General features: G+C 44.8%; 1 protein-coding gene across 12 annotated transcripts in view; it reads left to right on the plus strand.

Annotated features, from left to right (window-relative positions):
- B3GLCT (beta 3-glucosyltransferase) overlaps positions 1–26,561 on the plus strand; it is a 146,358-nt gene that overhangs the window by 12,292 nt on the left and 107,505 nt on the right. For 8 of the 12 annotated variants that reach the window (XM_038389653.2, XM_038389683.2, XM_038389673.2 and 5 more), the window contains exons 3-4: positions 2,854–2,893; positions 19,964–20,073. In XM_038389653.2, the coding sequence (XP_038245581.1) occupies positions 2,854–2,893; positions 19,964–20,073 (150 nt within the window). Of the gene's footprint in view, positions 1–2,853; positions 2,894–19,265; positions 19,396–19,963; positions 20,074–26,561 lie in introns of those variants that run through there. The other 4 variants (XM_043504380.1, XM_043504379.1, XM_043504378.1 and 1 more) reach the window with 3 other exon arrangements.

Consider the following 26,561-nt stretch of genomic DNA (forward strand, 5'->3'; position numbering starts at 1 on the left):
GAGGTCTAGGTTGGATATTAGGAAACACTATTTCACTAGGAGGATGGTGAAGCACTGGAATGGGTTACCTAGGGAGGTAGTGGAATCTCCATCCTTAGAGGTTTTTAAGGTCCGACTTGACAAAGCCCTGGCTGGGATGATTTAGTTGGTGTTGCTCCTGCTTTGAGCAGGGGGTTGGACTAGATGACCTCCTGTGGTCTCTTCCATCCCTGAGGTTCTATGATTCTAACTCAAAGTGGCAATAGACCCTACCAGAGCAACAGATTCAAAACCTGCACTCCTATCTCCTCTGCTACAATGTTCAACATGCCTTTCAAGATCCATGGATTCCACACATGCCTATCACAACATGTGGCGTTCCACATCCAATGCACTAAATGCCCCAATAGCAACTGTGTGGGTGAAATCAGATAATCACTATACCCTCAAATTACACAGGAAAATAAGACAAAAACACCACGTCACTTGTGAGTGGACACGTTTCATGTGCCAACAATGCCCCTCTGCCATGTACATTGGCCAGACCGGACCGTCTCTATGCAAAAGAATAAATGGACACAAATCAGACATCAAGAATTGTAACATTCAGAAACCAGTAGGAAAGCACTTCAGTCTCCCTGGATACTCAATAACAGATTTAAGGGTCCATTCTTCAACAAAAACACTTCAAAACCAGACTTCAACAAGAAACTGCAGACTGGAATTAATTTGCAAACTGGACACCATCAAATTAGGCCTGAATAAAGACTGGGAATGGCTGGGTCACTACCTCCCTCTGTTGATACTCACACCTTCTTGTCAAGTGTTGGGAATGGGCCACTTCCACTCTGATTGAATTGGCCTTGTTAGCACTGACTCCCCACTTGGTAAAGCAACTCCTATCTTTTCATGTGCTTTATATTTATACCTGCTTATTCTATTTTCCACTCCATGCATCTGAGAAAGTGGGTTATATCCCACAAAAGCTTATGCCCAAATACTTCTGTTAGTCTCTAAGGTGCCACAAGGACTCCTTGTTGTTTTTTCACAGAGCGATCACTATGACCGATCAGTCCTCATCCTCAAAGGAAATTTACACAACACTTTCAAAAGACGAGCCTGGGAGCTTAAATTTATTACTCTGATGGATACTAAAAATCATGGACTGAACAGAGACACTGAATTTATGGGTTATTATAACAATTTGTAATCCACTAAACCCCTCTATTTGTCCTATGACTGCAGAGGTGTTAATGGACCACTTTACCTTGAATGAGTAGCAGCTGTGTTAGTCTGTATTTGCAAAAAGAAAAGGAGTACTTGGGGCACCTTAGAGACTAACACATTTATTTGAGCATAAGCTTTCGTGAGCTACAGCTCACTTCACACGAAAGCTTTTGCTCAAATAAATGTGTTAGTCTCTAAGGTGCCACAAGTACTCCTTTTTTCTTTTTTACCTTGAATGTTCCCTTACAAAACACCTCTACCCCGAAATAATGTGACCTGATATAACACAGGTTTCCATACAATGCGGTAAAGCTCCAATATGCTGCTCTGAGCAGCGTGTTAAGAGTGCCGGACCAGGACCGAGGGGTTGGATAAGGGGCAGAGGGTCTTGGGGGTGGTCAGGGTCTCCCCCCCTCCTCCCGCTCCCCAGGGTCTGGGAGGCAGGAGCTGTGGGGGGGCACTTTTGGGGGCCCCGCCGTCCCAGAGTGGCCCGGGGGATTAGCGGGGGGCCGGGAGCAGCCTGCTCCACTTCCCTCATCCCGGCCTCAGCCCCCCCACCCCGCACTCACCAGCAGCTGCAGAAGCGGAGCAGCCCGGCCCCAGCCTGCTCCCCTCTGCCAAGCTCCCAGCTGCTGCGCTCTGCTTCCCGCCTCAGGTGAGTACAGTGGGGAGTCCTTTCCCCAACCTCCCCACGCTCACCAGCGGTGGAAGCGGAGCACCGCAGCTGGGAGGTGGCGGAGTGGAGCGGGCTGGGGCCATGTAGTTCCGCTTCCTGCGGCTGCCCATGAGTGCTTTTCAGGGGGTGGGGTGTGTGGATAAGGGTCGGAGCAGTCGGGGGACAGGGAGAAGAGGGATTGGGTAAGGGTTGGAGTCCTGGGGGTGATTAGGGACGGAGGGTCTCCGGAGAGGGCGGTCAGGGAACAAGGAACGGGGGGCCAAAGCAAGTTCGATATAATGTGGTCTCACCTATAATGCGGTGAGATTTTTTTTGTCTCCTGAGGACCGCGTTATATCGCGGTAGAGGTGTATGTGCTAACTATTTAAGCTAAACCCTCTGTTCCACCTTGCCTCGTGCTGTGATGCTGGAAGTACCTTCCAGACCTGAAAAAGGGCACTATGGCTTGAAAGCTTATGTCTCTCACCAACAGAAATTGGTCCAATAAAAGGTATTGCCTCATCCATCTTGTTTATCTCAATAGACATGTGGTTGCGGATCATGTATGAATGAGGTGTTCCTGAATTTGCTATGATTTTTTTCTGTATTTTGTACCTTTTTATATGTTTAGTCACAACTGGTATCCACAAAGACATTTTTTAAAAAAAAGTAAAATGCTCACAGTAATAACAAATTCCTCCATAATTAGATTTGTAAGAAATAAGCATTATAAAATGTTTTTCAGTAATTCTTTAAATATGCAAATACCTTGCTTCAGTCATTGTATGACCATGTAGAAAATGTCCTTATTATATTAAATAGCTGTCCCTGTGGGTTGAAAGGCTTTACTCTAGGTTTTTTTTAATCCTAGTCTGTTAAAACATCCTAAGAATTCGGAAAAAACCTGATGAACGCTTCATTATTTAGATCTCTGGAAGCAAACATTAGGATTTTTGTCTGCATCCTCATGGTTTTTTCTTTTCTTAAAACAGGAGTCTGAAAAAAGTGGAAAATCAAATAAAATAAACATAGGTAAGTAAACATTCTTCTTAGTCAAAGCTATAGTAGTCCCATATTGAAATGTGTATATATATCCTCATGTTCTGTCTATGGTCTTGTGTAATGCTTATTTTCTCTTTACTTATAGCTGCTTTACTAGTAGTGTTAAAGTACAGTTATGCTTACATTAGTCACTATGTAAAATGGCACCTTATTACTCAGCAGTATTGTTAACTGCTGATTCCAGAATCTTTTGGTGATGATACATGAGCTAGCAATAGACCAGCTAGCCATTTGCAGAGCTGATAGTTAGAAAAATCCAGCTTATTTATAAACTGAGTATCTGTGATGTGAAAGTAATTGAGACAAAAAGCTTAGTACCTCACAGTGGTATTTTTTTATCAAGTTGCTTCTTAGAATGTAACTGAATTATAAGGACTTAATTGTGAGATTACAACTCTAAAGGTCTAATAGTATAGTAGATTTGTAAAAACTTAGATAAATATATGTTAAGCACAGGTGGAAGCACTAGTATAATTCTAAGTAGCAGAACAAATATCTTTACTGGACATGCCATATGAGGCAGACTATGGAGTGAACTTTTCATATACCCGTTCAAAAGAATATTGAAAATGTCCAGGCCATCTTTCAATATGGAGAAACTCTCTACCTGAAAAGTGCATAAAACGTAATAAAAATAAACATCCTTCTGTAACGGAAAAACTTTTCATAATGAAAATAGTAAACAAAGATTCATTATTTACATTTTTGATTGTGAGCCAGGGTATTCTCATACAGACTGCCACACTGGCCTGCAGACTATTGTAGAAGGAGCAAAGAAAGGCTTAACCATGATAGTGAATATGTAATGGGGTGGCACCCCCCTCTTATGAGCACCCCCAGTTGAGTGTGTGCGCGTGCCTGCAGTTTCTCAATTTCTAGGCTCACGGTGACCCGTCAGCTGGGGTGCCTGTCAGGCGAGTCTTTTGTGACTCAGCCCTCCCACCAAGTCTCTCACACAGTCCGTTTGCAAACAAACAAACAAACTCCTTCTGGAGTATAAGTCCAAAATGTCTTACAGCCCTCCCTGGGCACAGTCCTTCAACAATCCAACTGGGTCCATCATGGTACCCCTCTGTTGGCAATGTCTCTTTAGCTTGCCCTGGGCTCTGGTCCTCAGTCTGACCAACAGGTCCTATTTCAGTACCCTAGGTGGTCAGCTTATGTGTGCAGGTTCCTGCTCTGGGATGGAGCAGCACCCCCCAGGGCTTCATCCCTGGAGGTTCTTCACCTGCCCTTTAGTTCTGTGACCCCCAGGTATCCAGCTGCGTCAGTCTCAGTTCAGCCCCCTTCCAGGGGGGCCGTAATAGGTCCACGTACAGTCCCTTCCCTGGGCCTGTCTAAACTCCCTTCTCTCAGAGAAAAGCCATTTTCCCAATTGCTTTGCGGGTGCGGGGAGGGACCCAGGCCCACCCACTACTCCAGGTCCCAGCCCAGGGACCCTCTAAGTAGCAGCCACATACCATGTCCCTTTAATTACATTTCCCTGGGCCACTTCCCCGTAGCCCATCTTAATTGAGTCTTGGTAGCCAGCCAGAAACTATTCCCTCACTTTCCTGCTCCCTGCCAGCAACTACTTGCCTTAGCCCCTGCAGTCAGCCAGGAGTACCTCTAGCTCCCCCAGTCCCAGCAAGCAGACTGATCTATCCAGCCCTTTCAGCTCCTTTTATATGAGCCTTCTGGGCCCTGACTGGCTGGTCCCTGTGACCCCTCTCTTTGGCTGTGTCAGGGTTCCTTCCCCACTCTGAACTCTAGGGTACAGATGTGGGGACCCGCATGAAAGACCCCCTAAGCTTATTCTTACCAGCTTAGGTTAAAAACTTCCCCAAGGTACAAACTTTGCCTTGTCCTTGAACAGTGTGCTGCTACCACCAAGCGTTTTAAACAAAGAACAGGGAAAGAGACCACTTGGAGACGTCTTCCCCCAAAATATCCCCTCAAGCCCTACACACCCTTTCCTGGGGAGGCTTGAGAATAATATCCTAACCAATTTGTTACAAAACATCAAAGACCCAAACCCCTGGATCTTGGAACAATGGAAAAGTCAGTCGGTTCTTAAAAGAAGGATTTTATTAAAAAAAGAAAGAAAGGTAAAAAACATCTCTGTAAAATCAGGATGGAAAATACTTTACAGGGTATTCAGATTCAAAACACAGAGGATCCTCCTCTGGGCAAAACCTTAGTTACAGAAAACAGGAATAAACCTCCCTCTTAACACAGGGAAAATTCATAAAACAAAAGATAAACTAATCCACCTTGCCTGGCTTACCTATACTGGTTGCAATATTGGAGACTTGGATTAGGATGGGTTGGAGAAGATGGATTTCTGTCTGGCCTCTCTCAGTCCCAAGAGAGAACAACCACGTAAACAAAGAGCACAAACAAAAGCCTTTCCTCCTCCTCCCCCTCTTGCCCCCCCCAAGATGTGAAACTATTTTGTCCCCTTATTGGTCCTTTGGGTCAGGTGCCAGCCAGGTTAGCTGAGCTTCTTAACCCTTTACAGGTAAGAGGATGTTGCCTCTGGCCAGGAGGGATTTTATAGCACTGTATACAGAAAGGTGGTTACCCTTCCCTTTATATTTGACACGCCCCCCCAAATCACAGATAGGGTGAAACACTTGCTGTGATTTCTGCCTGGAGCTCTAGGAGAAAACAGAGTTAATAAGACACGTGCATCTCTAAATAAACTACTAACTGTATAAAGACTAAGAATATTTCCCACATCTTAAGGAGATTTGGACCAGTTGATTCTGGGAAATTTTCACGGGAGAGTGTATCAGCCACTTTGTTAGAAGCTCCTGAAATGTGTTGTATGTCGAAATCAAAATCTTGGAGAGCTAAACTCCACCGAATAAGTGTTTTGTTTTTTCCCTTGGTGGTATGAAGCCACTGTAGCTCAGCATAGTCGGTTTGCAGGTGGAAACGCTGTCCCCAAAAGTATGGGCGTAGTTTTTCCAGAGCGTAGACAGTGGCGTAACGTTCCTTTTCACTGATTGACCAGTGGCTTTCCCTCTCAGACTGCTCCTTGCTGAGAAACACAACAGGATGGAACTCTTGATTCGGTCCTTCCTGCATTAAGACTGCTCCCACACCACGCTCGGACGCATCTGTGGTTACTAGGAATGGTTTGTCAAAGTCTGGGGCCCTTAGTACAGGGTCAGATATGAGTGTCGCTTTAAGCTGGTTAAAGGCCTTTGACACTCTTCAGTCCACAGAACTGCATTTGGCTGTTTCTTTTTGGTTAGGTCTGTCAGTGGGGCAGCGATTTGGCTGTATTGCGGTACAAATCGCCTGTAATATCCAGCCAAGCCTAAGAAGGATTGGACCTGTTTCTTTGACTTGGGAACAGGCCACTTTTGGATAGCATCCACTTTGGCCTATAGGGGGTTGATAGTTCCTTGACCCACCTGGTGTCCAAGGTAAGTCGCTCTGTTTAGGCCTATTTGACACTTCTTAGCCTTAACAGTTAGTCCTGCATCCCTTATGCACTTGAAGACTTTTTGTAGATGTTCCAGGTGTTCTACCCAGGAATCCGAAAATATGGCCACATTGTCAAGGTAGGCGACTGCATATTCTCCTAATCCTGCTGGGAGACCATCTACAAGTTTTTTGGAAGGTGGCGGGTGCATTCCACAGCCCGAAAGGGAGCACATTAAATTCATACAGCCTGACATGTGTGATGAAGGCTGACCTTTCCTTGACAGATTCATCTAGCGGTACCTGCCAGTACCCCTTGGTTAAGTCCAAGGTAGAGATGAACTGGGCCCATCCCAGTTTCTCCAATAGTTCATCTGTGTGTGGCATTGGATAGCTGTCTGGGCAAGGTACAGCATTTAGATTACGGTAGTCAACGCAAAAACGTATCTCCTCATCTGGTTTGGGAATTAGAACCACTGGAGATGCCCATGCACTGCGGGGGGGCGGGGGGGGTGGATTACACCCATCTGTAGCATATCCTGGATCTCCCATTCTATTGCAGTTTTAGCTTGAGGAGACACCCGGTAAGGTTGGACTTCAATTGGGTGAGCATTACCTGTGTCAATGGAGTGGTATGCCCGTTCAGTCAGTCCTGGGGTGGCTGAGAACATTGGCGCGTAGCTAGTGCACAGCTCCTTGATCTGCTGTCGCTGCATACACCCAAGGGTCAGGGAGAGGTTCACCTCTTCCATGCCACCAGCACGTTTCCCTTCATAGTAGGAAGGCCACTTGCCTTCAGGCCACTCAGCGTCATTTCCTCCCTGTGCTATAAACTGACAAACCTTTAATTCTCTGGAATAAAAGGTCTTTAGAGAATTAATATGGTACACCTTAGGCTTTCAGTTGGAGGTGGGGAATGCTGATGAGATCATTAACAGCTCCCAGGTGCTCCTGGACCGTGAATGACCTTTCCCACTACGCTTCCATTTTATGGGCCTGGAGCGCCTTTAAGACCATGACCTGGTCCCCTACTTTGAAGGAACGCTCTCAGGCATGTTTATCATACCAGACTTTTTGCTCTTTTTGAGTATCCTGTAGGTTTTCTTTAGCAAGGGCTAAAGAGGTTCGGAGGGCCTGTATTGTTACAGACATACTTGCTGATGGGTATTTTGAAATAAATGACCAAAATAATTGAAACTGGTGTGGTTATATTGTGTTATTTTGACAAATAAAATATGCAGAATTTTAAAATAAGTGCAGAATTTTTTGTTGCAGAATTTTTATTTTTTTGGTGCAGAATTCCACCAGGAGTACAACATGTAATTACACACATTTCATAATATGATTGTACACATTTAATCTTTCCCATCACCCTTTCACCAGGTAGGAACATGCTCTACAATGCTACCACAAATCTGTGGGCTATATGAATGGGTTCTTCACCATAACTCCTGGAGCAATATAGGTTAGATGCTTTAATGGCCAAATAACCTGCTCACTTCTATTTACCAGGCACTACTAAGCACTACTGGTACAGTCTCAGCCACTCCCTAGGCCAGTGGTTCTCAACCCACGGGCCGCTTGCAGCCCAGTCAGCACACAGCTGTGGCCCATGGGACATCCTCAGGGCCATACAGGTAGTATATATATTGTGTGGATGGGGCCTACACAACACACTCAGAGCTGCATATCCGGCCCACAGTGGTAAATAGGTTGATAACTACTATCCTAGGCTATTGTGGGAGAAGGCTTCCCGGAGCTTATTTCAGACAGGAATACCCTTGTCCTAGTGTTCTGATACTGAAGGTATCAAAGTATTTAGAACACCCTCCATATCACTATATGTATCATCTAACAGTTATTGGGATCCTTCGCTCCTTCTTCAAGTAGTGTTTCCGTGTGTGCTCCACTCTAGGTGTGCTTGCACCCCCTGCTCCTTTCATTGGAGATTTCTCATAGCAGCATCCGTTCGGCCTGTGCATGCATGTTACTCAGTCTCATGCTTTGTGCTGTTGTTATATAGCACTGCATGGGTGAACTGGCCTTAGTTCCCTCTCAACCACCTTGGCCTGAGATGGAGCTTTAGCAGTTGTCTGTATTGAGTGTTATATTAACTCTGTCCCCTTAGCTCTTTTAGTGGTTATAGTTGTTTTTAGTAGTAGTTAGTACTTAGCACTTAATAGCAGCTTTAGCTGTAGTAGATTTGAAAAAACCCAACAATTTAATTTGAAAAAAAAATTCTATAACTTTTTTCTTAGTACCTTTTAGACACAATTCCCAAGAGGGGAGAGAACCACTGCCTGGTTTGCCTAGTTTTGAATGTTGCCTGTTGTACCAGGAGGCAATCCTGGTGAATGACAGACACTCCCAGTGCATCTGTTGTCTTGGGGAATCTCATATTTCCCAACAGTGAAACTTCTGTCTGGCATTAAAATTTAGAGCCAGAAAAAACAGGGAGATCAAACTTTGACTCCTCATGATGGGGAGTTTGCTGCGCGCAACCTCTGACGCTGGCCCTCTACTCCAGTCTCTGAATAAGTCCACTGTCTACGAACTGCACTCTTCGGGGGCATCTTAAGAGGAAGACCCAATCTTCCTCCAATAAGACCCCAAAGACCATCCCTTGAGTGCTCCAGGTAGGGAATCTACTCCAAAGAAGTTGTGGTCTCTGATGACTCTAGCCACTTCTGCACCCATTGCTCTCTGACCCAGTACCCACAAGATTGCTGGTTCCTCAGGTACTGAGGGCACTGTCAAGCCCAAAGCCTGTAAAGTCTAGGGCTCTGAGAAGTCATTGGTACCATCAGTGAAGTGAGGCAGCAAGAAAAGCTTTATCTCTTCTCACTTGGTACTGAAGAAGCCTGTTCAGGCTCTGACTGGATTCCCCTTGGAATAGTCGAGGTCCATGGTACCGTCAACTCCCTCAGCCACTATCTCTTTGGTGTAGGCCATGGACGCGGTACCGACAACACACTTGTTACTGCACAAGTTTCACTTTCTCCCAGACCTTGCTGTATCTGAGACACCCGACCCATCTTTGCTTGGCTCCAATGTACTCGTGGTACCAAGGATTTCCAATCTTTGGACATTTGCCTGGTACCGACTGTTTCACGTCATGTTTCTTCTGGTGTTCCATCGCTAGAGTGATTTGGAAGAGGAGGATTCTGATGAAGATCTTTCCTCGGTCTCCCAAACATCTGTGCAAGGCTTTACTCTCCATTCCTATAAAGGCTCTTTTCTGGAAGTCTCTGAGGAGGTTGGCATCACTTTTGAGAGATGGTCCCAACTACCAGCTTGCTGATATGAACACCTCGGGTGTTCATGAAAAATCTCTGATCAAAGGTACAGGGGGCACAAAAAACCTGCATCCATAGGGATACACATCTTGAACAACCAGTTACTGCACAGGGCGTGTAACCATGTCTTCCTCCAAGTGATCAGGTCCCACATTCATGGTCTGCTCAACTGAGGGCTCAGATGAAACAGATGCTGGCACAAATATCTTTGCATCAGGGTTAAGCCCCTTAGACTGCTTATGCTCATTGCCTTTTATATAACTGAGCAAAGCACTTTGAAGACCCAGAGTTGAGCCAGGATCACTTATCAAGGATGGGGGTCGCATCCCTGACCCCACATCCGAGTACTCTAGAGCAGTGGTTCTCAACCAGGGGTACAAAGAGGTCTTCCAGGGGGTCTGTAACTCCTCTAGATCAGTGTTATTCAACCTGGCTGTCATGGGGCAGGTTTAGGTTGCAAGTGCAGGGCTGGCATTATGGGGTGGCTGGCGGAGCAGTTGACCAGGGCCCCATGTCACAGGTGGCCCCACAAAACTAAGTTACATGCTTCAGCACTGGGTGGCGGGGCTTAGGTTTCAATTCTGGGTGGCGGGGCTTGGGCTTCAGGAGTACAGTAGTCTGGAAAGGTTGAGAACCACTGCTCTAGAGCAGTCTCCTCTCCTTCTGAATCACTCTGAGCTACGTGAGGTACTTTATGTCCATGCAGTCTGCCATAAACTTGAGTGTGAACCTCTTTTGACACTTTTCCTTTGCTCAGTCTTGGAATCACCTTGCCTCACAGTGGGTGCCTACTAGGTCCTCCACAGGTAAGAAATAATTCCTATGCAGTGTCTTTGACCAGGGCTGCTCTCAAGTCTGATCTTGTAGACAGGCAGATTCCCTGATTTTTTCACCACCCAGTGAGGGAGTGCCTCCCACTGGTTGGCTATTTTACAGTTTCTCATAGCACCAAAGTTGCACAACAGAACACTTATCACCTGGCTGAAGCTCTTGAGAGCACATGCTACTTTCATATCTGTTTGTTCCTGTCAAACATTCAGGCTGAGAGTCCCTTGGAGTCCCGTGTGTGTAAAAGGAATGGTCCTTGCACCTTTAATCCCAGCCATACTGAGCACCACCTTTAAAAGATGACTTGCAAAATCCTGTCCTTAGTCAGAGAGTATCTGAGCTGGGGAGCCATAAACTGAAAAATATTTTTTCCATAACACTATGGCCACTGTAGTAGTCTTCTGATCCCTAGTTGGACAGGCTTGTGCATACTATATAAAATGGTTGGCAATATTCTTTTGGCCCCTTTCCAGAGACAGAAAATCAATGCATGATAGCTCCAGTGGGTTGCTGCTAGTGCTATTTTCCAAGTATGCCGCTGTGGTGGCTAAAGTTTTCCTCTGTTTACATTGGGCACGTGATCCCATTTCCTATGAAGGTTATCCACCATTCAGGGCCAATAAAATCTAATTTGTCCAAGGTTTTCTCAAGTACCAAATGTTGGAAGTCATGGTGCAGTGCTCTCATAGCTAATGCTCTGTACTCTTCTGGTGACACTAGTTGTTTTTGTAAAAGGTCCGTGGTTATTTAGTATCCTGTTCCATTAATCAGTTTTAACTTCCACCATTCCCTTAATAGAAGCTTAGCCTATACCGGGGTGGGCAAACTTTTTGGCCTGAGGGCCACATCTGGATATGGAAATCGTATGGCGGGCCATGAATGCTCACGAAATTGGGGGTTGGGATGTAAGAGGGGGTGAGGGCGCTGGCTGGGGGTGTGGGCTCTGGGGTGGGGCCAGAAATGAGGAGTTCAGGGTGCAGGAGGGGGCTCTCGGCAGGGGGTTGGTGTGCGGGGGGGGGGAAGAGGTGAGGGCTCTGGATGCGGGATCTGTGGTGGGGCTGGGGATGAGGTGTTGGGGGTACAGGAGGTTGTTCTGGGCTCGGATGGAGGTGTTCGCAGGGTGGGAGGGGGATCAGGGCTGGGGAAGGGGGTTGGGGCGAGGGAGAGGGTTGGGATGCAGGCTCTAGGCGGTGCTTACCTCAAGCAGCTCCCAGAAGCAGCGGCATGTCCCCCCTCCAGCTCCTACGTGGAGGCGCAGCCAGGCAGCTCTGCATGTTGCCCTGTCCATAGGCGCCACCCCTGCAGCTCCCATTGGCCTCAGTTCCTAGCCAATGGGAGCTGCAGGGGCAGCACTTGGGGTGGGGAGGCAGCGTATGGAGCCCCCTGGTTGCCCCTATGTGTAGGAGCCGGAGTGGGGACATGCTGCTGCTCCTAGGAGCTGTGTGGAGCGGGGCAAGTCCCGGACCCTGCTCCCCAGCAGAAGCTTGAGGTCTGGATTAAAACGTCTGGAGGGCCGACAGCGGCTTGGTGCTCCCTCCAAATGGCATGGGATGTGGCTGACTCGGCAGCTAGGGTGATCGTGTTGGCGGTAGTTATGAGGTGCAGCTCCTGGCTTCAGATCACCATTCTCTCCCAAGAGATGCAGACGTTGATCGAGGACCTCCCATTCGATCAGATCAGTCTTTTTTCAAAAGAGATGAGTGTGAGGCTTCATGGGTTAAAAGACATTCGGGCCACCCTTCGGTCATTGGATATGCATATGCCGCAGTCTGCAAGAAAGCAGTTCTGGCTGCCCCCACCGCCAAGGCCTTGGCCTGAAAGGAGAAGAGACAGGGACGTTCGTTTCAATGGTCACCGCCGTTGCTCCTCCCTTCCTCCACCCGTGCACCTGCATAGCCTGGCCCAGCAAAGCACCCTGGGGACCAGAAGTGCTTGTTTTGAGGGTGCAGTTGAGAGCAACTCCCCAGTCACCTCCCAGGATCCACCCCATTCTTTCCTCAGCTGTCTTCATCCCTACCATTCGGCCTGGTCACAGGTCACCTTGGACTGCTGGGTGCTGGAGACAGTATCTCAAGGCTACACCCTGCAGTTTTTGTCCGCCTCTCCTTCCCACACCCCCCCCCTTCCCCATCTCTCTTCATGGACCCTTCTCACAAGCAAGTCCTCGTTCAAGAGGTTGAGAACTTCCTGCACATGGGGCGATGGAGGGGGTCCCTCGGGACATGACTGGAAAGGGATTCTACTTCAGTTATTTCCTAATCCAAAAAGCAAAAGGGGCTAAGACCCACTCTGGACCTGTGATGCCTCAACAAGTCTCTCAGGAAGTTGAAGTTTTGCATCATCTCCTCCCTGGATCCAGGAGACTGGTACCCGCCCTTGACTTGAAGGATGATTATTTCCATATTTCAAGGTTACAGACATTCCTTCCATTTCATAGTGGGCGGATGCTATTTTCAGTTCATGGTACTGCCCTTTGGCCTGTCCTCGGCCCCAGGGGTCTTCACAAAATGTATGGCGCCAGTGGCCACTGACCTGAGACATTGAGGGGTCCATATCTTCCCGTATCTTGACGACTGGCTCATCAAGGGCAGGTCTTAGGAATAAGTTTAGAGGACCCTCGATCTGGTGCGTTCCACCTGCCACGACCTGGGGCTGTTGATAAAACGAACAAAAATCCACCTTCAGGCCAGTCCAATGAATAGAGTTAATCGGGGCAGTTTTCAACTCCACACGAGCCAGAACCTTCCTTCCAGAGGCTCGTTTTCAGGCCCCATTGGACCTGAACCCCCCTGTGAAGAACCACCTGCTCACTATGGCTCACCTGCCTGTGGTTGTTGGGCCACACGGCCGCCTGTACATACGTGGTCAGTTATGCTCAGCTCCTTCTCTGGCCTCTGCAAGCATGGCTGCCATTGGTTTACATCCCCAACAGACACGACCTAGACTGGTAGGGTGCCGGATCACATCCTGTCGTCCCTGGAGTGGTGGTTGAACCTTGGGTCTGTGTTGGAGGGAGTTCCCTTCGCGGCCCCATCTCTGTTGCTCACCCTGGTCTTAGATGCTTTGGACCTGAGTTGGGGAGCCCACCTGGGCGAGCTCAGCACTCAGAGCTGCTGGCTGCTGGACAATCTGGACCTTCATATTAATGTCAGGGAGCTAAAAGCAGTTTGCCTGGCCTGCCAGGCTTTCTTGCCCCACCTGAAGGGCAAGGTGGTACAGGTCCTCACAGACGGTACCGCCGCAATCTATTGCATCAACAGGCAGGGTAGGACCAGGTTGTCGTCCCTTTGCCAAGAAGCTCTCTGCCTTTGGGACTTCTTTGTGTAGCATGCCATTCATCTGGTAGCCGTGCACGTGCCCGGGACCAGAATTGCCTCAGCAGGACCTTCTCATCTCACCACGAGTGGTCACGTCATCTGGAGGCGGTCAGTATAATCTTTCAAAAGTAGGGAACTCCCCAGGTGGACTTGTTCGCGTCCCATCAGAATAGGAAATCCACATGTTCTGTTCACTCGGGGGGATGGACAGGGGTTCCCTGTGAGATGCTTTCCTGCTCCCATGTTTGGGGGCCTGATATACGCCTTCCCACCAGTGCTGTTGATCCACAGAGTTCTCGTGAAGATCAAACAGGACAGGGCAAAGGTGATCCTGATAGCCCCTGAGTGGCCTTGCCAACACTGGTTCAGCACGCTGCTGGACCTTTTGGTAGCTGCCCTGCTGCAGTTACCTCTCTGACCGGACCTGCTGTCGCAGGACCATGGCAGTCTTCTACACCTGAAGCTGGAGACTTGTGCTTTGCATGGCTACTGCATGGCTGAATGGGGAAGAGCGGGAATGCTCAGCCTGGGTTCAATAGGTCTCATTGGGTAGCAGAAAACCCTCCACCAGAGCGACATACCTGGCCAAGTGGAAAAGGTTCGCATGCTGGGCTTCAGAACGAGATATCTGGGCCTCATAGGCCTCGCTGCAGGTGATCCTGGAATATCTTCTGAACCTCAAACTTCAGGGTTTGTCCCAGAAGACTCTAGAAACCGGCATTTCTGATCTTCATTGAAATTCTGGTTTATAGTCCGGTTGGTGTGGGGCTGGCAGGGGGTTGGGGTATAGGAGGGGGCGTGGAGCACAGGCTCGGACAGGGAGTTTGGGTGCGGGAGGAGGCTCGGGGCAGTGGGTGTGAGGTGCCGGATCCAAGGGGCACTCACCTCGGGCAGCTCCCCGCAAGCAACAACCTGTCCCGGCCGCTCCTAAGCAGAGGCGTAGCAGGTGGCTCTGCGCACTGCCTCCGCCCTCAAGCACTGCCCCTGGAGCTCCCGTTGGCTGCGGTTCCCAGTCAATGGGAGCTGCAGAGCTAGTGCGCAGAGCCGCCTGCCGCGCCTCTGCCTAGGAGCAGCCTCAGGACAGTTCGCTGCTTGCGGGGAGCTGCCCAAGGTGAGCGACCCCCGGATCCGGTACCCCCGCACCTCCTCCCATGCCCTAACCCACAGCCCCGAGCCCCCTCCCACACCCAAACTCCCTCCCTCTTAGTTAACCGGCATTTTTCCCTTACTGGCATCTCCCTTTCCCCCAACATGCTGGATAAAACAACTTTTACTGTATTGAGGCAAATAGCTTCGCAAGATTAGAAAAGGTGAGTGAGGTACTATCTTTTATTGAAAGTTGGTCCAATAAAATATATTATCTCATTTACCTTGTGTCTCTGATTCCTGGGACCAGCATTGCTACAACTACACTGCAGACAAAAATAGAACAGAAGTAGACATTTATATTTATGAGAATAACATATGCAGTTATACAAACTCTCTTAATCTTCATACTGCAGGGTATGAGCTGATATCCAGCTGGAGTGATGAATAATACGTTTATATACCGCTTTTCATCCACAAAGATCCCAATACACTTTACCCAACATATTTACAAATTTATTATTCTCTTCTCCAGCTATTGAGGTAGATTCGCTTCCTGTTTGACTTATGGGCGCTTACAGTACACAGCACTATGGACAACTGTTCAAAACCAACTTCTGGTCTTGTTTTAGAGCAGTGGTTCTCCACCTTTTTTGGGCTCAGGACCCATTTGTAAATGTTTATGGCCTGTTGTGACCCAGTAAATTGTCTGAGGATGGAGGCCCTGGGGTGGTTTCAGTTGGATCCTGCCCCCACCAGGGGAGGTGGGGTTTGGCTCCTGTCCAGGACTCATCCCACAATGGCGGCTCCTGAAGCTCCTATGTTGTGGGGCTGGCTGAGCTTGACTCTCTGCTCCAGACATTGCAACCTCTGGAGTTGCAGTGCCATTCAGTCCTCCTGATTGGACCAAATTTGTGTAAATGGAGTTGTGACCAACTCATGAGATTGCAGTGCCCCTCACTCAAATTTGGCCAACACGGACTCCCATCGTCATGACCGCTGGGCTAAACCTGAGTGGTGCTGCCATCTCAGAGTTTGAGGTGCCTGGAGTGGGGAGGCGAGCCAGCCAGCCCCGTGGGACAGGAAATGCTGCGCATCTCTTTGAAACATTCCGGTGACCCAATTTTGGGTCCTGACCCACATGTTGATAAACCCTGTTTTAGAGTGCAGGTAATGTAATTACCTAGATTAGAGGACACTTGCATTCCTGTCTGTTGTAAAAATTACTGTGGGACTTTTAATTACCACAAGCAGTAAGGATCTATTTTTTTTCTCATTTGAAAGATGCCTCTTTTGGTATCATTCCCCCCACCATCATGTTTAAGCACTTGTTCAATACTGATTCAAAAGGAAGTGTGTCACTTTACTGAATCGACATTTGGGCTTTCTAAAACACACTTTACTAAAGGCTCTTCCAAGTATCTACAAAACCTCAACCCTGCTTAGTTATGAGATCTGTTGTGACGTTGAGATATTGATGCTAATAGGGGTCAGGAAGAATCGTTACCCTTGTATTTTATTATTGCACAGAATATTTTAGTGACTTTGCAGCATCCTCTGAAGCACAGGTATTGACAATTCCGAGGACAGTGCTAGTAAAGTTTTTCGGTAATGAGCTCCTACTTAGAATGTAAACTCTCTGGAACAGGGATAGCTTTTTTGTTAGGAGTGTAGAGTGCTCACACAATGGTGCCTCAATTCCTGATTGGCAATACAAATAATCACAGTAAAATAGTTATTGTTCAGACGTGAGCAATTACATCTCAAGCAAAACTGGACCACAACAGCTTTTGTAGGAAGGCTTGCATAATATGATTTTATTAAGTTGCTACAGGGAAGATAATTTTCTTACTAACAGTTTAAATTCCTGTAAATTTAAGGTGGTGAATGATAGTTTTTATCATTCATCACAAAAAAGATACATAAAAAGAACGAGAAGGAAAGGTGACATGGTAGTAAACCAATTATTTCTCAAGCAGTAAAATACTGTAGTTCTTATCAAGTCAGGAGGAGAAGGGAGCCTTCTAAAAATACTAATAGGTCTGCTGAGTATTAATCATGAAGTGTTTTGTTTTATGTTTTTATATAAAAATGTGCATTGAATTTTTTTTTAAACAAATGTATTTCTTTATTCCTTTAAATGGGTTCTTCTGTGCATTTGTTTACTCTAGTAAAGGATACTTCCTGGGAAGTCTCCAGTGCACAGACAGCAAAGTGGGTATTGAATTCATCCTAGGGAGTGTTCTTCTCCAGTACATCTCTATTTGCTGATAAATATTCCATAAGTGAAACGGTCTATAGTTCAGACACTACCATATCTATAAATGTACTATTAAATCAATAATTTTATAAAACTATCTAACTTTCATTATTTATCTCTAGGGATATATTTTCAGAGGTATACATACAGATTTAGCCTTGTGACTCCCATTAATGTCAATGGAAGTTGTGTAAATCTGTGCACTGAAAATGTATGCTTTTAGATAGCAAACAATTTATATTCATAAGCTTTCACTGCAGATTCTTTTCAAGTAGTCACTATCTTTTTGTGTGTGTGCGCGCGCGGTAGACCTGGAGGTAAAATAAGGCTGTGAGGGAGAAATGGAGGACATCAGGGGATAACTATAGTTATTAGTTGTTTGCGGTGTTGTTGTAGCTGTGTTGGTCCCAGGATACGAGAGACAAGTATGCCTAACCCCTTATGAGTAACAATTTGTCCCAACTTGTATTTAGCTTTAAACGCTTCCCAGACGGGAAGAGCTCTGTGAAACTTGAAAGCTTGTTCTGGCCCCAAACATAGTTATGCCTTCCACTATACCATGAGCACAAACTTGTAAAAGCCTGACATGGAGTGAGTTAGGACTGCACATTTAATGAGTGACGGAGGTTGTCTCAGAGTCATAGGTGGAGGCAAGTATGAAAAGAACTAATATTGATGTGGATACAGCAGCAAAGTGAGGGACAGACACATATATGGAATTAAGTGGCAGGCCACAACTTTTCTTAAACTTTAACACAGGGGAGGGTGGCTACCTGCTTATCACCCGTACTTTCCTATATCAGCATGGGCGGCAGGTGAACCGCGGGCTCAGGCAGGCTAACCCCCACCCCGCCCCTTGTGCCCAAGGCCCCGCCCCTCTGCTCCTGCCAGAGCCCATTATCTCCAGCCCCAGAGTGCCAGGCGGGTGGCACAGTCCCCAGCGCCTCCTGCCCCCGAGCGCCAGGTGGGTGGGCAGTGCATGCACTGGCTCCAGCCGCCTGTAGTCCCTGTCCGCAGGCCGGCCCCCATTAGCCCCAGCCAAGGGCCCAGGCCATGGGGGAAGCGCTGCAGAGCGCTGGGAAGCAAGAAGGTGCCGGGGGTGGAGCATTGGCAGGGCCACACAATGCTGTTTTGAGATGCTCAGCCTCCCCTGGCCTTTGATACCTGCTGCCCATGTATACCAGGCATTTAATTGGTTCCAGTGCAGGGGTTACAGGTCTCCATGTCATATAACCTGTAATTTGGGGTAGGTTAATCTCAGCTACCCCCCAGGACGCAACTCTCTCTGAGTCCTAGGACTTTAACAATAACAAGTGTGTTTTGGTGTGGAGGAGGGATTAATAAATAGATATTTAAACTCTGGATATTTCCTCCTTGGATAACAGTGGTAGAAATTTTGAGCTGAAACTGCGTTAGTTAAGTTTTTCTGATACTGTTTTCTTTTCTGACGCTGTTTTCTTCTCTGCTCTTTGTCCACATAGTTTCTTTTCTTTTCCTTGAAATTACTTCTTTCTTTCATTGTCATTCCTTCCATTTCTCTGCCTTTCTTTAAGAATTGTCTCCCATCTTCACTCCTTTCTCTTGTTGTAGCAATGCCGTGGTTATCTTAGCAGCTTTATCCTGAAGGACTTAAAAGTGACATCATAGTCTGATAGGTTGTCTTGATAATGTAATATAAGAATGTTTTTCTTTTTCTAAAGTAAGTTAAGAATATTTATTTTCTCCAAGCTAGTCGTCTTGCAGGATATGAAAATTAGAATGCATACACCCTCCAACAGAGGGGCAGTCCTGTAGGTGCTATCTAGGTGGTGGTGGTGGTTGTACATTATGCATTCCCTGTGGTGCACCAACAGCATTGTGAAACTGTTCAACACTGCTGTGGCTACAGGCATAGAGATAGAACTGCATAGGGCCTGATGTAATAATACCAGTATTGCCAACTCTTGTTGTTTTTATCAATTTTGGGGGTGGTTTTTTACCTGTCTCTTGAAAATGAGATGAAAGGCTGCCAACTGATTAAATTTTCCTTATTCAAAATGGCCACCAGGTCTGATTATTGTCAGTGGAACTGAAGACTGCAAGATGGTAGACTGCAGGAAAGTGACAATCTGCAAGTAGAAGTGAGGCTGCCCTTAATAAAAGTGGCTGCCATCTCCCATTGTTTTCAGTGAGACTGAAGCCATATCCTCGGGCATGATGGCTGCCACTCTATGGTTCAGCAGGCTAGTCTGGACATATGGACTGTGAGGAGCAGCATAAACACGGTGAAAGGTAGATAGTGGGAATGAGAGGGTGCAGGAGAAAGGGGGGACAGGAGGGGAGGGTTGGAGAGGAGAGTGGAGGAGGGAGGTCAGTTATAGTGATGGCAAAGAAGACCATGTGTGGTGGGGCTTAGTGAGTGCTGCCCAGTCTCAGGTAGAGAAGTGGGAGAGGGTCAGGGAAGTATTGCCTCTTGCAAAAGGCTAAATCAATTCCATATTTTACTATAACATTATTGCTTATGTGATTAATATAAGACAGACTAAAACCCATGATTTGATGGGTTTTAAAATCTCATGTTTTGGGGGGCCGGTATCATGATTTTATCTCTTGAGGTTGGCAATTCTATAATACCATGACAAATTTAGAGTTCTGCTTTCATACAAACAAACAGTTAAAACTGGGGCTGTTTAAGAAAATAAACAATTTTATGTATGTTTATGCATTTTTATTATTAATTAAATAAATCAGTTATGGTTTTATGTCTTGCTATTCCCCCTCAAAGTTCTCTTTAGCAGTGGTGCAGAACTTGCGTTTTTATTTCTCTTTTCTTTAAATATTTTTATTTCCTTGTTCACAGAATTACAAGAAATTGTATTTGTCATCCAGAGTCAAAGTAATTCTTTTCATTCAAAAAGAGCAGAAGATTTAGAGCGCAATATTTTAAAACAGGCTGAAGAGCTTGGAAAGGTATGTGTAGATAAAATGTACTGCGTGCTTCTTGCATATGTCTGTACAACGTTTTACTACCTTTTGGCTGAAGCTATTTTTATAATACATTTTATTTTGCTAACCTATCTCAGAGCTTGTCTACATAGTGTATTAGTCTATATTGGAGAGCTTTAAATTGTAATGTGCACTAACTGCCCCATGTGGACCCTTCTGTTGTGCACTAAAAGTTCCCTAGTGCACATTTAATTTAGTACTGTTTTAAACAGTACTACATTAATGCACATTAGGGAGCTTTTAGTACACACTAGAAGAGTCTACATAGCCCAGTTAGTGCACGACATGCTAGTGCACGCTAGAATTTACACCCTTCTAGCTAGCGAACCATGTAGACGCCCTCAGAATACATTTGTTTACTCTTCTCTGGGCGTTTTTTGAAGAAATTGTTTAAGCTCAAGGATATCACTAATAGCATATGATGATGATCACCAAGTGGGATTTTCATGCTGAATTACATACTTTAGTGAAAAGAAAAGGAGTACTTGTGACACCTTAGAGACTAACAAATTTATTAGAGCATAAGCTTTCGTGAGCTACAGCTCACTTCATTGGATGCATTTGGTGGAAAAAACAGAGGGGAGATTGATATATACACACACACAGAGAACATGAAACAATGGGTTTATCATACACACTGTAAGGAGAGTGATCACTTAAGATAAGCCATCACCAGCAGCGGGGGGGGGGGGGGTGGGAAAGGAGGAAAACCTTTCATGGTGACAAGTAAGGTAGGCTATTTCCAGCAGTTAACAAGAATATCTGAGGAACGGTGGGGGGGTGGGGTGGGGTAGGGGGGAGAAATAACATGGGGAAATAGTTTTACTTTGTGTAATGACTCATCCATTCCCAGTCTCTATTCAAGCCTAAGTTAATTGTATCCAGTTTGCAAATTAATTCCAATTCAGCAGTCTCTCGTTGGAGTCTGTTTTTGAAGCTTTTTTGTTGAAGGATAGCCACTCTTAGGCCTGTAATCGAATGACCAGAGAGATTGAAGTGTTCTCCAACTGTTTTTTGAATGTTATAATTCTTGACGTCTGATTTGTGTCCATTCATTCTTTTACGTAGAGACTGTCCAGTTTGATATGGCAGAGGGGCATTGCTGGCACATGATGGCATATATCACACTGGTAGATGCGCAGGTGAACGAGCCTCTGATAGTGTGGCTGATGTGATTAGGCCCTAATATGGTGTCCCCTGAATAGATATGTGGACAGAGTTGACAACGGGCTTTGTTGCAAGGATAGGTTCCTGGGTTGGTGGTTCTGTTGTGTGGTGTGTGGTTGCTGGTGAGTATTTGCTTCAGACTGGGGGGCTGTCTGTAAGCAAGGTCTGGTCTGGCTCCCAAGATCTGTGAGAGTGATGGGTCGTCCTTCAGGATCGGTTGTAGATCCTTGATGATGTGTTGGAGAGGTTTTAGTTGGGGGCTGAAGGTGATGGCTAGTGGCGTTCTGTTATTTTCTTTGTTGGGCCTGTCCTGCAGTAGGTGACCTCTGGGTACTCTTCTGGCTCTGTCAATCTGTTTCTTCACTTCAGCAGGTGGGTATTGTAGTTGTAGGAATGCATGATAGAGATCTTGTAGATGTTTGTCTCTGTCTGAGGGGTTGGAACAAATGCGGTTATATCGTAGAGCTTGGCTGTAGACAATGGATCGTGTGGTATGATCTGGATGAAAGCTAGAGGCATGTAGGTAGGAATAGCGGTCAGTAGGTTTCCTATATAGGGTGGTGTTTATGTGACCATCGCTTATTAGCACCGTAGCGTCCAGGAAGTGGATCTCTTGTGTGGACTGGTCCAGGCTGAGGTTGATGGTGGGATGGAAATTGTTGAAATCCTGGTGGAATTCCTCAAGGGCTTCTTTTCCATGGGTCCAGATGATGAAGATGTCATCAATGTAGCGCAAGTAGAGTAAACTGGACAGTCTCTACGTAAAAGAATGAATGGACACAAATCAGACGTCAAGAATTATAACATTCAAAAACCAGTTGGAGAACACTTCAATCTCTCTGGACACTCGATTACAGACCTAAGAGTGGCTATCCTTCAACAAAAAAGCTTCAAAAACAGACTCCAACGAGAGACTGCTGAATTGGAATTAATTTGCAAACTGGATACAATTAACTTAGGCTTGAATAGAGACTGGGAATGGATGAGTCATTACACAAAGTAAAACTATTTCCCCATGTTATTTCTACTCCCCACCCCCCACTGTTCCTCAGATATTCTTGTTAACTGCTGGAATTAGCCTACCTTGCTTGTCACCATGAAAGATTTTCCTCCTTTCCCCCCGCTGCTGCTGGTGATGGCTTATCTTAAGTGATCACTCTCCTTACAGTGTGTATGATAAACCCATTGTTTCATGTTCTCTGTGTGTGTGTATATATCAATCTCCCCTCTGTATTTTCCACCAAATGTATCTGATGAAGTGAGCTGTAGCTCACGAAAGCTTATGCTCAAATAAATTTGTTAGTCTCTAAGGTGCCACAAGTACTCCTTTTCTTTTTGCGAATACAGACTAACACGGCTGCTACTCTGAAACCATACTTTAGTGAATAATGTATGTAAAACAACTGTTTTTGTGTGGGTGGAATTTGCTCTGAAATGATAAAAGAAGTTGTTGAATGGAAAAATCTTACAAATAGGGTCTAATGGTATAAGTTTGTTTGTTTGTTTGTTTTTTTAAGTTTTTTATATGTTTTTTCTGATGAAGTAGGTACATCAGTTTAAGTTTAATATGTAGGATCACTTTCAGGGCACACCTTAACATTTGTAATGCATCTTCATTTGCTTCGGTATAGCTTTTGTCTGCATTTTTATCACATAAATGTATTATCACTGGTTTAGAATGAGCATTAGTCAGAAATTTGGATCACAGAACCTTAGCTTAGAGCTAAAATTGACTTGTTAAACCATAGTTGTTCAAAGATCTTAAAATTTCTCTTCCTCATTTTTTGATCTTTTAAAATAAAAGTTTATATTTAGGATGAAATTGTGAAGTAACATACTGTGGTGGGGTTATTGAACTGAACTTTCGTCTCTAGTAAACTGGGTTCAAAAAGTTATTGTTAAAAAAAAAAAGTGCTATATGCACTAAATCTCTAAGATTCTTGCTGCCCTTGTATGAAATGCTTCCTAATTATGTATCTACCTGAGCTGATCAATACTATATTAATTAAATATGTTCTAACTGCCCTTTTTTCAGGCCACATTTCTGTAATTGCATCCATGCAGGCAGTCCTTGCACCACATGGAGCCCCTGTTCACTTCAGTGGGTTCCTCACATGGGTATATTTGCACGGATCCAATGGCAGGAAAAAGGTGTGGCTATTAAAAATGAATTCCTGGTAAACTTTGTTAATGTTGACACCTCAGAATGTCGCTGGCTGGGAGCCAGAAAAGTCAATAAGAGGTAGCATAGATATGTTCATCAAGAGGGAATAAAGACATGCTTGTTTATGCAAGGGAAGGAAGAAAGGTTAACATCCCATAAGAAGGCAATAGTCTTGTAGTTGGGAGCAACTCTCGCTTCTGAATGGACTAAAGTTTTTTTTAGTATAGGGTTTATTTTTCCAAGAGGATCCTAAAGTGCTTTAGAAAAATGATCCCTTCATCCTAGATTGAAATGGAAACACTTTTCAGATGTAACAATGCCTGCTTAACAGTCCACATGACGATTTAGAACAGGAAGTGAGGAAAACGATAGCAAACTGAAAACTTATGTCCAGAACCTGATAGAGGGGGGTGGGAAAAAAGGCAGCAAAATGCAGAAAAAAGTTCAGCAAACCTCTTTGTATTCCTTGTGTCTCTATTCTCCTGTCGTCACTTTCAAATACAGTACCCTCAACCATTGTGAATAAGACCATAAGTATTGGTAACTGAAGGGAAAAACCTTTGAAATCTCTGTGCATTGAAATTTGGAGTTCAGACTTCCATTTGAAAGAATGTGTTCAAGGGCATCACCTTCAGACCATACTGAAGTTAAGTCCCTGATGATATGCATCTTAAGCATTTACAGTTAATGAGTTTTAAAATTGAAAAAATAAAACTTGTCACCTGTATTTATTTTGTTTACTGAACTACAATGAATGTCTGTTGCAGTGTTTTAAAAGTCACTGCACTGTTTGCATCCGCTCTAAAAGTTTCCTATTATTGTATAATTTATTTTTTATTTTACACTTCACATTTTAAAAATTTAATCCTACCTATTTTATACGATCATTCAGGTTACCACTAGATGTCAGCGTTGCTTTAATTGTTAACATGAAGTTGATGCTTATTACTTAGCTATAAAATGTTTTTTCCAGTATTTTTTCATATTAAGATAATTATTTAAAACCTAGTGATGAGGAAAATTTCTTAAGTTCTTTACCAGTTTTTTAAGCTATGCAGTGGAGCATGATAAAAATAGAAATACAAATAGGAATAACATGTCAAGTATGAGGAAAATATTAGGTGTAGCATATTATAATTTTTGGACTTGGCTCACCCCAGGAATTTAGAAACACTGCTACTTCTGGGAAGAGCTAACTTTACAGCTGAAACAGCTTGTAAAAATATTGACCCTTTAAAAAAACCAAATCACTCTGGACTACTAACGGAGTTTTTGAAGCAGTCGTAGTAGTTTGGTTGCCTGTAGGGCCTGATAAAACTACCTTGGAAGACAGGGATACTATGTATCAAGTTGTTCTAGTAGATGAAACATGTTCTTTATTATAAGAACCTTCAGGTTACAGAAAACTCTGAAACTAATTCATCATGTTTGTAAACATTATGTTGCTTTTAAAAAGTGTAAAGATGAAAGGGAATTATGAATGACTTAACCAAACAGCTGTGGTGTAAAGTTTCTGGAACTCGGGTGTCATTAATACACAAATGTACTTGAACATAAAGTTTTCAAAGCTTATAAGAGTGCAAGAATATCATTTTAAGTCCTTTTCATTCAGTCTTCATTGCCTTTGTTTTCCAGGGCTTTGCATGCTTCCATGGGATTAATATGTATAAATGCTATTGTATAAAACAAACGTCGTATATCTCTGTAATACACAGTATTCGTGCCATAGTGCTTTGCTTGTTATGAGCAGAGATCCTAGAAATCCATTTGCAGTGGAAAAAAATAGACTTCGCCTTTTTACAGAGAATCTTTAGTTTTTACATTTTGTGAAAAAAATAAAAACATATATTAACTATTAACTAAATTTTGCTGAAAGTTAGTGTGACCCTATTTCCCAAAGTGAAAATGAGAGACTATGCACGGCTGGTCTGAGGATTACGGCCCAAGCCCAGTCGCCGCTTGCCCCCCTGAACATTCCTCTGCGCCCCCTTTGGGGGCACACCCCTTTTTTGGGCAAAACTAGTCATTTGTCCTGTTTGCTGCTCAGTTGGCAAGAGCAAATGGGACAAATGCCCAGTTTTGCCAAAAAGTCAGGATGTCTGGGACAGGGCTTAAAAAGGGGACTGTCCTGGCCAAAATGGGGATTATGGTCACCCTAATTCAATTGATACCTATATATATTGTGACTAGGGAAACTAAAGTTCATCATTTCATTTTAATTGCAGAAAAATATGGACTTTTATGTTGGAGAATTTTGATATTTTTATCACGAAAAACTAGAATCCTTGGTTATGAGCAAAATCACCTTCTAAAGCATATAGCTGAGATTGATTGCACGAGTTTAAACTGATGCCATGTACAAAGGTGAGATAATTAAGGCAAGTCTACACTAGAAGCTACATCAGTGCAGCTGCACCAGTACAGCTGTGCCACTGAAGCACGTTGGGTGAAGACGCTCTATGCCAACCGGAGAGAGCTCTTCCATTGGCATAATAAAACCACTTCTATGAGAGGCGGTAGCTGTGCTGATGGGAGAAGCTCTCCTGCCAACATAGCACTATCCACACTCAGGACCTGATTAATGTTTTGTGGACCCAGCGTCAAACATATTTGTGGGCTCCCAGGGGGAATGTTTGTAAAAGACAGGTAATTGACATAGAAGTTGTCTTTGACACAGCACACAGCTATACAAGTTTTATTTACGTTTACAGATTTCAGTTGCAGATGAAAATGGCTGTTGCTAGGGTACCAGCAATGGTAGCCCTAGGCAAAAAGCATACACAGAAATGTACATAAAATAAATTCTAAGAGAAAAAATACAAAATAAAACACAGTGGATAAAAACAGCTAACAAAAGCCAAAGCTGGCCAAAACATCATCCATGTGCTGCTCCCATTAAAAGGAAACCATCACATATCTCACCCTTCACATTTCTCATATGAATTACTAATGCTTCAGTTATGTTTTCGTATGAAATTGGGACAAATTTAAAACTGTTTAAAACATTTTAAAAACAAAAAACCATGAAAAACTTTAATACATTTTATTTACAGTGTCATTATTCATATTAGTCCAGCTTCAGGACAGCAGACAGGACTCTGCACCCCACATACTCCCACGC

The sequence above is a fragment of the Dermochelys coriacea genome, chromosome 1 (genome assembly GCF_009764565.3).
Source record: "Dermochelys coriacea isolate rDerCor1 chromosome 1, rDerCor1.pri.v4, whole genome shotgun sequence".
NCBI classification, from domain to species: Eukaryota; Metazoa; Chordata; order Testudines; family Dermochelyidae; genus Dermochelys; species Dermochelys coriacea.